Source organism: Scylla paramamosain, chromosome 22 (assembly GCF_035594125.1).
Source record: "Scylla paramamosain isolate STU-SP2022 chromosome 22, ASM3559412v1, whole genome shotgun sequence".
In the NCBI taxonomy this organism is placed as follows: Eukaryota; Metazoa; Arthropoda; class Malacostraca; order Decapoda; family Portunidae; genus Scylla; species Scylla paramamosain.
The window spans coordinates 2,432,501-2,447,500 of NC_087172.1; the positions used below are offsets into that span (position 1 = coordinate 2,432,501).

Sequence of the window (15,000 nt, forward strand, 5' to 3'; positions counted from 1 at the left end):
GGAAGGAAGGAAGGAAGGAAGGAAGGAAGGAAGGAAGGAAGACAAGAGAAAAGTGAAAGGGGAAGGATGTGAGAGAGAGAGAGAGAGAGAGAGAGAGAGAGAGAGAGAGAGAGAGAGAGAGAGAGAGAGAGAGAGAGAGAGAGAGAGAGAGAGGAAGAGAAAGGAAGAAGAGAGGAAGGAAATGCATAATGATTATGGTGAAAGACGAGAACAACAACAACAACAACAACAACAACAACAACAACAACAACAACAACGATCTTTGCTGACAGAATGAGAAAAAAATTAAAAACAAAAATAAAAATGAAATAATAAAACATAAAAGGAAAAACAAACATGACAATTCTGAAAACGAGGGAAGAAGAAAAAAATTCAGATAAAGAGAGAGAGAGAGAGGGAAAAAATCAAACATTATGGCAATGGGAAACAAACATGACAATAACAATAAAGAGGAACAGGGGAAAGGGAAAGAAAGGGGAAACAGGCATAGATGGGGGAAAAACCTCGACAATAGGCAGGAAAACATGAAAAAATAAAGAATAAAGAGGAAGAGGGAGGAAAGGACAAAATAGGAAAAAAAGGAGAGGAAAAAGAACTGGAGAAGCGAAACATAAATATGTGAATGGGAATAAAAGGAATGAAAAGAAGGAAAAGACAAACAAGAAGCAGACAAAATGAATGAAAAGGGTAAAAAAGACACTAGAAACACAAGGAAAAAGAGGAAAAGAAAGGGAAACAGGAGAACATAGGAAGAAAAGGAGAATGAAGAAGACAAATTAAACAAAAAAGGAAAAGAGAAACACAGTAAAAGGGAAAAAAATATAGCAAAAAGAAAGAAAAGAAAGAAAGAAAGAAAGAAATGAAAGATAAAGAAAATTACACACATTAATTCATTACAGTAATAACAAAAGAAAAAAAGAAGAAAAAGAAAAAGCGAGAAAAGACGACGAGGAAAATTACGAATGAGGGGGAAACCTGAAATAGGAGACGAATACAAATGAAGATTAACACAAAAGGAGGAGGAGGAGGAGGAGGAGGAGGAGGAGGAGGAGGAGGATGCAAATTACAAGAACGAAGCAGATGAGAAGATTGGAAGTAACAAAGAAGATTAGAGACAGAAAGAAAGGAATAACATAATGAGAGAGAGAGAGAGAGAGAGAGAGAGAGAGAGAGAGAGAGAGAGAGAGAGAGAGAGAGAGAGAGAGAGAGAGAGAGAGAGAGAGAGAGAGAGAGAGAGAGAGAGAGAGAGAGAGAGAGAGAGAGAGAGAAATAGGATACTTTATACTCCATTAATTTAAGGTGGAGGGTGGAGCAAGTTTCAGAAGCATTAGTGGAGAAGTGGAAGAGGAAAGTGGATGAGGAAGAAGGAAACTTAAAGAAGGTGGACTGAGGTGGAATAGAAACCAGGTGGAAGTAAGACGTAATAACAATAATGAGTGGAAAAAACGGGAAGGAAAGTGGACAGACAGACAAGTGGATTGTATGAAAACTAGGAAGAAGTGGATAGGTGGAATGGAACATATGAATAATAAGAGAAAGGAGAAACAGGTGGATAGCAAGTGATGATGAGAGGTGGATAGGAAAGAAATGGATGGGTGAAGGTGGATGGGTGAAGGTGGATGAGTGAGAGTGGATGGAAAGAAGGTGGATGGGTGAGAGTGGATGGGTCTGTGGTTGTCTACGTGGTGGAAGGAACTTAAAGTGGCACTGTTCCCCACGCAGAGAGAGAGAGAGAGAGAGAGAGAGAGAGAGAGAGAGAGAGAGAGAGAGAGAGAGAGAGAGAGAGAGAGAGAGAGAGAGAGAGAGAACAGGGATCAGACGGAATCAGACGGAAAAGAGATAAATAATCACACACACACACACACACACACACACACACACACACACACACACACACACACACACACACACACACACACACACACGCATAAGAATTAAGAAATATAATAATTATTGAACAAAGAAAATAAATAAATAAATAAAATAGTAAACGAGGAGAGAGAAGACAGGGATGATTAGCAGAGAGGAGAAAAATGGGGAGAAAAAGAAAGGAGAGAAGAGGAGAGGAGAGGAGAGGAGAAAGAAAAAGTAAGGAAAAGAGAAGTTGAGAAGAAGAGAAAAGAAAAGAAGGAAATAAGTGAAAAGGGAAAAAGGAAAGAAAAGGAGAGGGAAAAGCAGAAAAAATATAAATGAAAAGACAAAAACAAAACGGGAGAAAAACAAGAAACGAGGAAAACAACAAATAGTAAAGGAAAAAGAGGGAAAAGGAAGGAAAATATGATAAAAGAGGAAGCAAGCAATAAAAACTAAAGAACCATAAAGTGGCGCCAATAAAGAATAATTGGAATAAAAAATAGACAAAAAGAAAAAGAAAACAAAAAAAGAAGAGAAAGGAAATATCTTAATGGATGAGAGAGAGAGAGAGAGAGAGAGAGAGAGAGAGAGAGAGAGAGAGAGAGAGAGAGAGAGAGAGAGAGAGAGAGAGAGAGAGAGAGAGAAATGGAGGAAACGTATTCACATTATATTACATCCATGGCATCTCTCTCTCTCTCTCTCTCTCTCTCTCTCTCTCTCTCTCTCTCTCTCTCTCTCTCTCTCTCTCTCTCTCTCTCTCTCTCAAACGACGTATTCCCTCCAGCTTCTCCAGTTTCCCTCCCTTCTTCCCTCCACCTCATTCCCTCTCACCTTTAAACCTTTCCTCCCTCACTTTTCCTCCCCCTCTCCCCCTCTCTCTCCCCCTCTCCCACTCTCTCTCTCTCCCTCCTTATTCTCCTTCCTGCTCAGCGTATACGCACACACACACACACACACACACACACACACACACACACACACACACACACTACAGTAGTTCACTTTCTGTTTTCTCTCGTAAATTGCACTCTCTCTCTCTCTCTCTCTCTCTCTCTCTCTCTCTCTCTCTCTCTCTCTCTCTCTCTCTCTCTCTCTCTCTCTCTCTCTCTCATTTACCTCCATCAACTTTTACTTTTAGCCTCCCTCTTTCCTCCCTCCCTTCCTCCTTTCCTCCCTCCCTCCCTCCCTCCCTTCCCTCTCCCTCTCCTCTCCCCATTTCCTCTCGCCCTCTTCCCCTCCATTGCTCTCCCCACGTTCATCTAAGTCATTTCCTTCCTCCCTTTTTCGTTTTATTTTTTTCTCTCTCACCCTCTCTTTCTTTCTCTCTCTCTCTCTTTCTTTATTTCCTTGTTTAATGTTCTTTCCAGCTTTTTTTCTTTCATATCTGGAAATATTATTTTAATCAAGTTTATTACAATCCTCTCTCTCTCTCTCTCTCTCTCTCTCTCTCTCTCTCTCTCTCTCTCTCTCTCTCTCTCTCTCTCTCTCTCTCTCTTCACTTTTTTCGCTCACTCCTTTCGTTCCCCTTTTTCCCCCTGCCTCTTCCTCCTCCTTGCTTCCTTCGTTCCTTCCCTTCTACTCCTCCTTCCCTCCCTCCCTCCTTCCCTCTCCCTTCCTCTCCCTCCTTCCCTCTCCTTCAACTCTGATATCTCTTTAGTCCTCTTCCCTAATCCTCTCACTCCTCTTTCTTCTTCTTCTCACCATCTTTTCTCTTCTTTCTTCTCCTCTAACACCCTCCCACCCACACAGACACACAATCTCTCTCTCTCTCTCTCTCTCTCTCTCTCTCTCTCTCTCTCTCTCTCTCTCTCTCTCTCTCTCTCTCTCTCTCTCTTGACTCGTTAACTCAGTGGTATCTTTCTTGCCTGTCATTTTCAGAGTTCAGGTTCGCATCCCTTTCAAATTACTGTGTGTGTGTGTGTGTGTGTGTGTGTGTGTGTGTGTGTGTGTGTGTGTGTGTGTGTGTGTGTGTGTGTGTGTGTGTGTGTGTTATAGGTGAGTGTATGTTAGAGGTTTTATTGCTGTGTTTGTGTTATTTAAAAGGTGTTAGATTAGGTTAGGTTGAGTTAGGTTAAGTTAGGTTAGGTTGAGTTAAGTTAGGCTAAGTTAGGTAAGGTTGAGTTAGGTTAGGCTGAGTTAGGTTAAGTTAGGTTATGCTGAGTTAGGTTAAGTTTGGTTAGGTTAAGTTAGGTTAGGCTGAGTTAGGTTAGGTTAGGTTAGGTTAAGTTAGGTTAGGCTGAGTTAGGTTAGGTTTGGTTAGGTTAGGTTAGGTTAGGTTAAGTTAGGTTAGGTTAAATTAGGTTAGATTAAGTTAGGTTAGGTTAAATTCGGTTAGGTATGCGTTAGAAGTTTCATTAGTGTTATAGATAGCTGTGTTATAGATGTTACTGTAGGAACTGTTAAATTTGAGTTATAGGTGGGTATGAAGGTGTTATGGCCGTGTCAAAGGAGCTGTAAGGATATGTTATAAATGTTATTAGTGTGTTACAAATGTTATGGTGTGTTACAGGGGCGAGTTACAAGTGTCATAGCTCCACGTGTTACAGTAACGTAAAACAACACGTGACATCAAGGTGAGGCAGAGAGGGCGTCACCTGCACGTGTTGTCACCTGAGCTACCTGATTAGCCTCTCACATGTCCCCGGGGTTACCTGCAGGCGCTCGTTACATTATGCAGATTCCTCCTCTTCCTCTTCCTCCTCCTCCTCCTCTTCCTACTCTTCCTCGTCTTTATTTTCATCCCTTTTTCTCCCTAACTCCCTATTTTTTCCGTCCTTAAGTGTCTCCTTTGTTGTCCCTCTCCTCGTTTTCTTTCTCCTCCTCCTCCTACTCCTCTTCCTGATCCTCATTTTCAGCTCTTTTTCTCCTAAACTCCTTCTTTTTACAGTCCTAACCTCTACTTCGTCTTGTCTTCTTGGCTTCCTTCTCCTCCTCCTCCTCCTCCTCCTTTTCTTCCTTCCCCTTTACTAGTCTGTATCTATCACCTTTGTACGTATTTATCTATTCTCCTACACTGATGAGGAAAGGATAAGGAAATAAAATGTTGGGTAATGTTAATCTTTCTCCTCCTCCTCCTCCTCCTCCTCCTCCTCCTTCTCTCGCAGCACCTCTAGAGATCTAAAGGCAGGTGTATATTATCTAAACAGGTAACCTCGTTTTAACGTAATGGGCTCTCTCTCACCTGCTCTTGCCATGTTCTTGCTCTCCTCCTCCTCCTCCTCCTCCTCCTCCTCCTCCTCCTCCTCCTCCTCCTCCTCTCCTCCTCCTCCTCCTCCTCCTGCTCATCCATATTCATACACCAGTTTCTCTACTATTCCCCTTCCTTCCTTCACGTCATTTCCTCCTCCTCATTTCCTTCTCTTCCTATTATTCTTCTTTCTACTCTCTCTCCTCTATTTTCTCATTACCTTTACACTCTTCCTCCTCCTCTTCTTCCTTCTTTCTCTCTTTTCCTCGTTTTTTTCAAGCTAACTTATCTACCACTTCTCCTCCTCCTCCTCCTCCTTTTACTCTTTTTCCCCCATTCCTCAATACTATCTCTACCACCTTTCCTCCTCTTCCTCATCCTCATCCTCTCTCTCTCTCTCTCTCTCTCTCTCTCTCTCTCTCTCTCTCTCTCTCTCTCTCTCTCTCTCTCTCTCTCTCTCTCTCTCTCTCTTCCACTTCCTCATTCTAATGTAACAGTCATCTTCCCCCTCCTCTTCCTCCTCCTCCTCCTCCATTCCCGGACACATAATTTCCCCACTCGTCCTCTTCCTCCTCCTCCTCCTCCTCCTCTTCCTCCACTGACTGTTCTCTCCTCCATCACCTACACTAATACTACACCATCTCCACCACCTCCACCACCTCCTCCACCACCACCACCACCACCACCACCTCATCCACGTGTCGCGCTCCGCCAGGTGTTTGCGCCCATCTCAAACCTCACCTGGCGCACCCTCCCCCCCCTTTCCTCCACCCTCCTCCACTCTACCACATCTCCACCCCAACCTTCCCCAAGTCCTTAGTGGGATTGAAATTTATACATTGCATACTGAGAAGGAATTGTGTGTTAAGTTTATAAGGAGATAAAGTGAAGGATTTTGTGTGTTTTCTTTCATAATCTGAGTATTTTTTTTTATTTCTCATTTCTCTTTCTCTCTCTCTTTTTTTTATTACCAAGAATCTTTTTTTCATTTTTCTTTTCTTAGTTTATATTTAAAGTTCAAATTTACTGGATTATTTATCTGTTTCATATTCTTTGTCATGTTCTTCTCTTTTTTTCTCTCTCTCTCTTTCTGTTTTTCCCTTCCTCTCATTCTCCATCCTTTCTTCCATACTTCCACGTTTATTTCTACCTTCCTGTCTACCTTCCTTTCTTCCTTTCTTCCTTCTTTCTTCGTCTTTCTCCTAATCTTTCCTCTTTACCTTCTTTATTCCCTATTTTTCATCCTTCATCCTTTTTTTTCTATTCTTCCTTCTCTTCTTTCTTTCCTTCCTTCCTTCCTTCTTTACTTATCTATCCCTATTCCTCTCTTTCTACCTTCCTTGTAAAGATTTTCTTTTGTCCTTTTCTCTTTTCCTTTCTCTCCCTTCTCTCCTTCGTTACTTCCTTTATTTCTCCCTTCTCTCCTCCTGCTCCTCCTCCTCCCTACTTTCCACATGTCCCTTCCCTCCCCCCCATAATGCTCCTCTGACCCCCCTTAACGAGCCCATTAATCCCCCCCACCCTTACGCCCCCATTCTCTCTCTCTCTCTCTCTCTCTCTCTCTCTCTCTCTCTCTCTCTCTCTCTCTCTCTCTCTCTCTCTCTCTCTCTCTCTCTCGACGACTACAGAATCAATATTGTTCTTTTGGAAGAATAACAGCGAAAAGTTAATACACACACACACACACACACACACACACACACACACACACACACACACACACACACACCTGCTATTTCCAAGTAAGACGTAATTTAGTTTAACTTGCCTATCTTTCTAACGTCTCTCTCTCTCTCTCTCTCTCTCTCTCTCTCTCTCTCTCTCTCTCTCTCTCTCTCTCTCTCTCTCTCTCTCTCTCTCTCTCTCTCTCTTGTACACAAACACAATAACTAATTAATAAATACAAGAGGTGGATAACAATCATAAATTCACGTAGACAGAAAACTAATCAACTTAAGCAAACAAGAATCAAGAGAGAGAAAAATGAGAAAATACGAAGAGAAATGAGATAGAGAAAAAGAAAACGGAGAGGGAGAAATGAATCAAAAGTTAAATTATGTAAACAGTGTTAGAGAGAGAGAGAGAGAGAGAGAGAGAGAGAGAGAGAGAGAGAGAGAGAGAGAGAGAGAGAGAGAGAGAGAGAGAGAGAGAGATGTCAGATACTTCTTAAGAGTTAAAACATTATGTAAATACGTTTTTAAGCCCCCCACCATCTCTCTCTCTCTCTCTCTCTCTCTCTCTCTCTCTCTCTCTCTCTCTCTCTCTCTCTCTCTCTCTCTCTCTCTTTCTCTCTCATCACCGTGACACACATTTTCACGTTGGGAAATAAGACCCTCATCTAATGCCAGCACGCCCTTCATCACCATCATCACCATCACCACCATCACCCTGACCACTACCCCTATCACCACCACCATCACCACCACCTTAATTCATTCACCATCATTATAGTCACCACCACAATGATCCAGCTACAATCACCACCACACTGCTCCACCCATATCATCACCTACATCACCATTATCACCATCACTATCACTGTCATCATCACAAGCGAATAAAAATAGATATTATTATTTTTCCTCTTTCAAATCATTGCTAATTTATTTGATACTTAACGAAGTCAGTGATTAATTAACTGACTGATTGACTGACTGATAAACCGAAGGAATATAATGACTCACTGACTCATTAAGTAATTGACTGACTCACTTACTGACTCATTAACTGACTGAATGACTGACTGATTGACTGACAAACGGATCTAATTTCTCACTGACTGACAGACTGGCTAACTGATATCCATTAAATATTTTACTGACAGACAAACAGACAGACAAAAAGACCAACTGACTGACCAACTGACTGACTGACTGACTGACTGACTGACTGACTGACTGACTGACCAACTGACTGACTGACTGACTGACTGACTGACTGACTGACTGACTGACCAACTGACTGACTGACTGACTGACTGACTGACTGACCGACTGACTGACTGACCAACTGACTGACTGACTGACTGACTGACCAACTGACTGACTGACTGACTGACTGACCAACTGACTGACTGACTGACTGACTGACTGACTGACTGACTGACTGACTGACTGACTGACCGACTGACTGACTGACCAACTGACTGACTGACTGACTGACTGACCAACTGACTGACTGACTGACTGACCAACTGACTGACTAACTGACTGACTGACCAACTGACTGACTGACTGACTGACTGACTGACTGACTGACTGACTGACTGACTGACCAACTGACTGATTGACTGACTGACCAACTGACTGATTGACTGACTGACTGACTGACTAACTGACTGACAGAATAACTAAGCAAATCAAATATATAAATAACACATATTCCATCACCATTATCACCACTATCACCACCATCACCATTACTTCCACTACTACAAACATTTTAACAACTACGCATCACACCCACTACCAACATCACCACCAATATCAAGAAACACCATCATTTTCACCACCACCATAACATCACTATCACCACTACTCTTCACCACAATCACAAACATACACCACCACCAACACCATTCCCACTATCAACATCACCATCACGAGCACGCACCATCACCACAAAAACACACATACACACACACACACACACACACACGAACCAGACTAGGCCACACCCACGCACGCCACCACCACCACCACCACAAACCAAAACACACACACAACACCACAACACCACAAGTCACCACACAACACCACACGCATCACAAATCTCACCACACATTTCTTAAGGGTTCATAAAGTCGACATTCCACAACATTAAGAGAGAAAAACGAGTCTTAACAGTTATCCTCCTTTGTTTTGATTCTTTCTTGACACGCTAAGGAAGAAAGGGAAGGTGTTCGATTCCTTTACATAAGACTGGAATCTGTACGTGATCCCCTTTAGTTGGTTTTTAAAGGATTCTGATGGAGAAACACTGTTACCACCACCACCACCACCAACTCCACCTTATCTTCGTCTTCTCCACCTCATTTTCCTTAACCTTCTCCATCTCATTTTCTTTTACCTCCTCCACTTCTCCTTATCACCAATACACACCCACTCCCCATACAAAGCCCATTACTAACACCCATAACCCACATTATGACCCCAACAACACCACACCACCACCACAACAACAACAACCACCACCACTAGTACTGTTTGGCATAGGGCTGACCGACACACACACATACATACACACACACACACAGCATCGCCACACTGTCAACACAGCGCCTTGGAAGGGACAGGGACAGAGAGGGGAGGGGAAGGGACACACACACACACACACACACACACAGAGTTTCCTACAACACCACACGCCCTTAATTTTTTCCAGTCACTAGTGTTAAGTCACTGTCTGCACGGCTACTGATGCTCCAGGGATGGTTACAGAGATTGGTTCAGGGATACAGGCGCGTCCTTACACAGTGAGGAGCCGGGGCAGGGGTGAGGGGACGCCGGCTGCTGCCCCGGACACAGCTGAGGGGAAACTGTCGACCGGGGCGCCATCTGTACCTCGCGCAGTCTTATTGATCTGTGGCGCGCCGAGGCAGTCCTCCTCCTCCTCCTCCTCCTCCCTGCCTCTCCGACTCCTCCCTATCTCCCTCTTGTCTCCCCACAACGCACACACGCACGCACGCTCACTCACACACTCGCACACACACGCACACGCCGCCCAAATTGCTATACGTGTGCAAACGAGGGAAAAGAAGGGAAAGAAATGGATTATGTGTTATGGTTTGTTGTTTGTGTTCGTACACACACACACACACACACACACACACACACACACACACACACACACACACACATACACACAATGAAGGGGGAAATAATATTGATCTACTAAATACACAGGATTTACTTTCATTTCCTTTTTCCTCTTACCAAACAAACATTCTATCTTTTCCCTTTCTCCCTCCCTCCTTCTCTCCTCCTCTCTCTTACCTTCCTCTCTCTCTCTCTCTCTTTCTCCCTCCCTCTCCCTCACTCCCCAATAAGACATCACCCAAGCTTCATAATCTGCAACAAAGACCCAGAATAGCTTGCCAAGGTCGTCTGTTCCTGATAAACTGCTTCGCTCTCGTTAAAAAAAATTGTCTTCCCTCTTACGATTTGTTAAGAAAGTGCCATTAATTCGATCTTTTCGTGACTTTTCATCACTTTCTTGTGTCATTTTGTTATCTAAGTATATTTTTCTGTTTTTATCCCTAATCTTACAGGTGTTAAAGTGGTAATTATTCCGTGAAATTGTTAAGTAAAGATTGGAGTCCAGTTTAAGAGAGTTAGCGGTTAAATGTTCAGTTTTCTGTGATACTCCGTTTTCTTTCTTTGCTCTTTTTAAGGGATACGTGTCCAGTTCTTCCTTCTTGTTTCAGGAGGGCGAGGAATATTAGGAAGAATATAATCATTACGACCGCTGCAGATAGACAGACAAACGAACACACATACATAAAAATGATAACGAAATAATAAAATAACACGGATATCAACACGAAATGCAAGGAAATTTACTCAGTTCTGCAAAACACACACACACACACACACACACACACACACACACACACACACACACACACACACACACACACACACAGACAGACAAAATACAATAAAACAACACGAATGACAAGAAAAAGTATCCATTCTGCAAGAAAATACACAAGAAAACATCCCCCCAACACACACACACACACACACACACACACACACACACACACACACACACACACACACACACACACAGTACTCACCAGTGTTGGAGTTACAGTCAGGCAGTTCCAGGTTGTCCAGGTAGTCGTTGGCCGCGGTGGTGGTGGTAGTAGTGGTGGTGGCGGTCATGTTGTTGTTGTCGTTGGCTAGTCCGAAGTTGTTGTTGAAGACGAGGCCGCTCAGGGACGTGTTGGCCGTCAGGGGGTGGGGGCTGCCGCATCTACGGGAGATACAACGCCTGTAGAACCCCGTAACTGTCTCCTTGTCTTATCTATTTTTGTCTGTGTTCTTTGTTATGGAGGGAAACACTGATATTTTTTATTTATTTATTTATTTTATTTTTGCCATAAGTAAGCTGGTTTTTCGTTGTTGTGGGAAAAATCTCTATATATTTTTTTTTCCTTTCCATTACCTAACCCTATTTATCCAAACTCCTTATTGCGAAACGTATCTACAGAGAACTCTATTTTTTTCCACCTTAGCTAACGTAATTTATCTATATTAACACTTTATTATAAAAAAATCATCAGTAAAAAAAGTTTTCTTTATTATCTTACCTAACTTAACTCATTTATTTTCTTTATTGTGATAAAAAAAACTGTCAAGAACTCTTCTCCTTCCATTATTTATTGTGGAGAAGAAGAAAAAACCAGGCAGCAAGTTATAGAATTTATCAAAGGAGGAGATGAGAAACTGAAAAGGAAAAAAACTATACAAACAAAGAAAAATCTACAAAATATCCCTCCAAGAATATATCAGAGCAAACAAACACACACACACAAACACACACACACAAAACAAGCCCCCCTGACACTCACCTATACACATTGGGGTGGGAGAGGTCAGGGTCACTGCCTAGGAGCGCGGGCGTGACGTGACTCATGGGCGTGTCGAAGATGAGGGAGGGCAGGGGAGGCGGGGAGTCACACACGGAGGAGGTGAGGTCGCCGCCGCCAGGATCACCCGTGCCCTCCGTGTCCACATCCTTGTCAGCGTCCACCAGCTGAGACAGGACGGTCCGCATGGTGGCTGCCTTGGCCTCTAGCTCACCTACCTGGGGACGAGAGGGAGGGGTGAGTGTGTGGGCGGGTAGGTGGGTGGGGAGAGCATAGGGGAGGGGGTGTAGAAGGAATGGGGAGATGGGTGTGGTGGATGGGTGTGGTGGATCGTGTGAGGAGGAGGGTTTATAAGGATTGGGAAGAACTGGTGGGGAGGATTAGGGAGGAGGCGGAGGAGGATTAGTGGGGAGGAAAGAGGAGGAGGAAGAGGAGGAGGAGGAGGAGGAGGAGGAGGAGGAGGAGGAGGAGGAAGAGAAGAAGAAGAAGAAGAAGAAGAAGAAGAAGAAGAAGAAGAAGAAGAAGAAGAAGAAGAAGAAGAAGAAGAAGAAGAAAACAACAACAACAACAACAACAACAACAACAACAACAACAACAACAACAACAACAACGAAGAGGAGCAGAATGACAAAAATGAAGAGACGGAGGAGGAATACAAAGGAACACAAAGAAATACAAAGGACAACTAAACGATTCTACCCTAACTATTGGTGAAAGAGACAGAACAGAACACCAGAAGAGACAGAACAGTACAATAAAAGACAGGACACTATAAGAGGAAGAAGAAGAAGAAGAAGAGGAGGAAGAGGAGGAGGAAAAGAAAACACCAAACACGACAAGTAAATGAGAGAGGTAACTTCTAACGAACACAGTACTGGTGGGCGTGAACTTAGAGGTAAGGGAGCAGGTAAGGACAGGTACTGGGCGTGTGTGTGTGTGTGTGGGTGTGGGTAACGGTGAGGTGCGGCCAGGTAAGGGAGCAGCATGATATATTAGAACAGTTTTTACAATGAAGAGAGAGAGGAACAGTGACGTCGCAGCTTCAACCCGTCCATGCCGCCCACACAGCACACCCACACAGCACACCCACACAGCACACCCACTCAGAACACCCATACAGCACATCCACACACCCCGCCCATGTGGCAGGCCGCCCACAGTGGCCCCTCAGAGCAAACAGGAAACGCGCAGCAGGGGACACAAGACACACTGAAGCCCAACAAAGAGGAAGACTCAACACTGACACCCACACACCTGACGAGGCCACCACAGGGAGAGGATTTGAAATTTTAAACAAGGAATTGATCATGAATTTAAGGGAGAGTTTGAAAAGTACTGCATAGTGTTCAAAATGAGATTCAGAAAGGATTAGATATTTAAACGAAGGATTGAGCATGAAATAGAGTCTTTGGAAGTACAGTGTAAGATTTAAAGCGAAATTCAAGGGGATTAGAAATTTAAATGCATAATCCAACAGGAAATTAAGGAAAGATCGGAAACTTTATCACGGGATCATTAGATAAAAACGATAAAATAAGATAAAAATTAAAGAGAGAACTGAAAGAAAAGGAATGACTTGACAAGAAATAAAGAATACAAAAAGAGAACAAGCATAAAAATTGAAGACAAAAATAAGGAAAGATAAGAAAATAAAAAAGGAAACAACACAAAAATAAAGAAAGATAAAAAAGTGAGAAGAAATGAAGGCTGAGCTTAAGTAAAAGAAGTGAAAAGGCAGAAAATTTTGAGCTATTAACTCTAAAAAAAAAAAAAAAAACCGCTATGGCTTCTCCTCAACCTTGATTAAAATGATCTAACGCAAGTGAAAAGTATAATGTCAGAAACCACAAATGAGGGAAAGAGAAGTGACTGAATTGATGAACTGAAACCTTTTAGACCTCGTGAGAATTTATGCAGATAAACAGACAGACATATACTTTATTGACCACAAACCTAACAAAAAACACATAAAAACATCTTGGTAAATAAAAAACAAGAATGGTCCACCTATATAAAACGACTGACGCAAAGTTTATCTCAGAAGTGACAATAAGTGACAATGGAATAACAAATCACTAAAACAAAGAAACTACGATTCTTTCTAGGCGTGACGAGGCGGGACAAAACCAAGAACGAATATAAAAGAGGCAGAATGTATGTATCTCATTTTTAGAGGCAAAGCTAGAGGCGAGACTGAGATGGTGTAGGCAGAAGAGACGAAGAGTATATGAGGAAGAGGATGCTGGAGACTGATCAACCCAGCAGGAGAAAGAGAGGAAAACCTACGAGGAGATTTATGGATGCAGTGAAGGATAACTCTGTAATGGGTGAGACTGACGAAGGCACAGATGATTGAAGCAAAGGATGATCTACTGTGGTGACCTTTAACGGGAGAATCCAACAGAGGGTAACTATCAATAAATAGAGACTGCCACGTGTAGACCAGCTGAATTCTTACACCTTTACTTATATTATTTTTAAAGCAAAACAGGTGTGAAGACAAGCCATTCCCTTTCAACACAGACACAAAATTAATAAAAATACATAAAATGAATATAGATGGGTGGATTAAGGTTAGGGGTTTAATACAGGGACTGCCACGTGTAGGGCTAATGACTTCTTCAAGCTTCCCTACTATTCTAATGTTATATTATTAAATCTATATAAAAGTACACTGTAAGGGATATATTAATGCATAGGGACAGGGGACACTCGACCATCCCTTCACGTGGCGTATTCAAAGTGCGGTTATATAATGATAATAAAAAAGAAAAGAAAGAAAAAAAAATGATTGCAATATGTGGAAGGAAATTAAATAACTTTCACGTAATTAAATCCGAGAACTCTTTCCATTGTGGTTAAAGAAATATTAATCTCTCTCTCTCTCTCTCTCTCTCTCTCTCTCTCTCTCTCTCTCTCTCTCTCTCTCTCTCTCTCTCTCTCTCTCTCTCTCTCTCTCTCTCTTCAATATCCTTTTAAAATCTTCCTCACATCAAATTTAATCTTCCTCCTCTTTGTACCCTTCCATGTAACCTCTCTCTCTCTCTCTCTCTCTCTCTCTCTCTCTCTCTCTCTCTCTCTCTCTCTCTCTCTCTCTCTCTCTCTCTCTCTCTCTCTCATAAGTAAGCAGGTAAAAGCTTCGCACAAGAATTACATTATCTTGCAAGTGAAGAGAGCAAGTAAAGTCGAGCTGTTTAACTTTTTACTTCACCAAAAACAGAAAAAAATGGAGTAGAACAACATACAAAAGGAAAAAAAGAAGAAAAATGAAAACAAGACGAAAAAAAATCAACAGGATAATTCTAACTTCTAACTTCACCCAAAAAAGAAAAAAAGAGGAAAAATAACTAAATAGAGCAACGTA

At 42.4% G+C, this 15,000-nt stretch overlaps 1 protein-coding gene across 7 annotated transcripts in view; it reads right to left on the reverse strand.

Moving 5' to 3' along the window:
• Window positions 1-15,000, reverse strand: part of LOC135111413 (adenomatous polyposis coli protein-like) — a 364,965-nt gene that overhangs the window by 202,702 nt on the left and 147,263 nt on the right. For all 7 annotated transcript variants that reach the window (XM_064024672.1, XM_064024675.1, XM_064024678.1 and 4 more), the window contains exons 4-5: window positions 11,619-11,854; window positions 10,842-11,020 (exon numbers count right to left, since the gene is read on the reverse strand). In XM_064024672.1, the coding sequence (XP_063880742.1) occupies window positions 10,842-11,020; window positions 11,619-11,854 (415 nt within the window). The remainder of the gene's footprint in view (window positions 1-10,841; window positions 11,021-11,618; window positions 11,855-15,000) is intronic.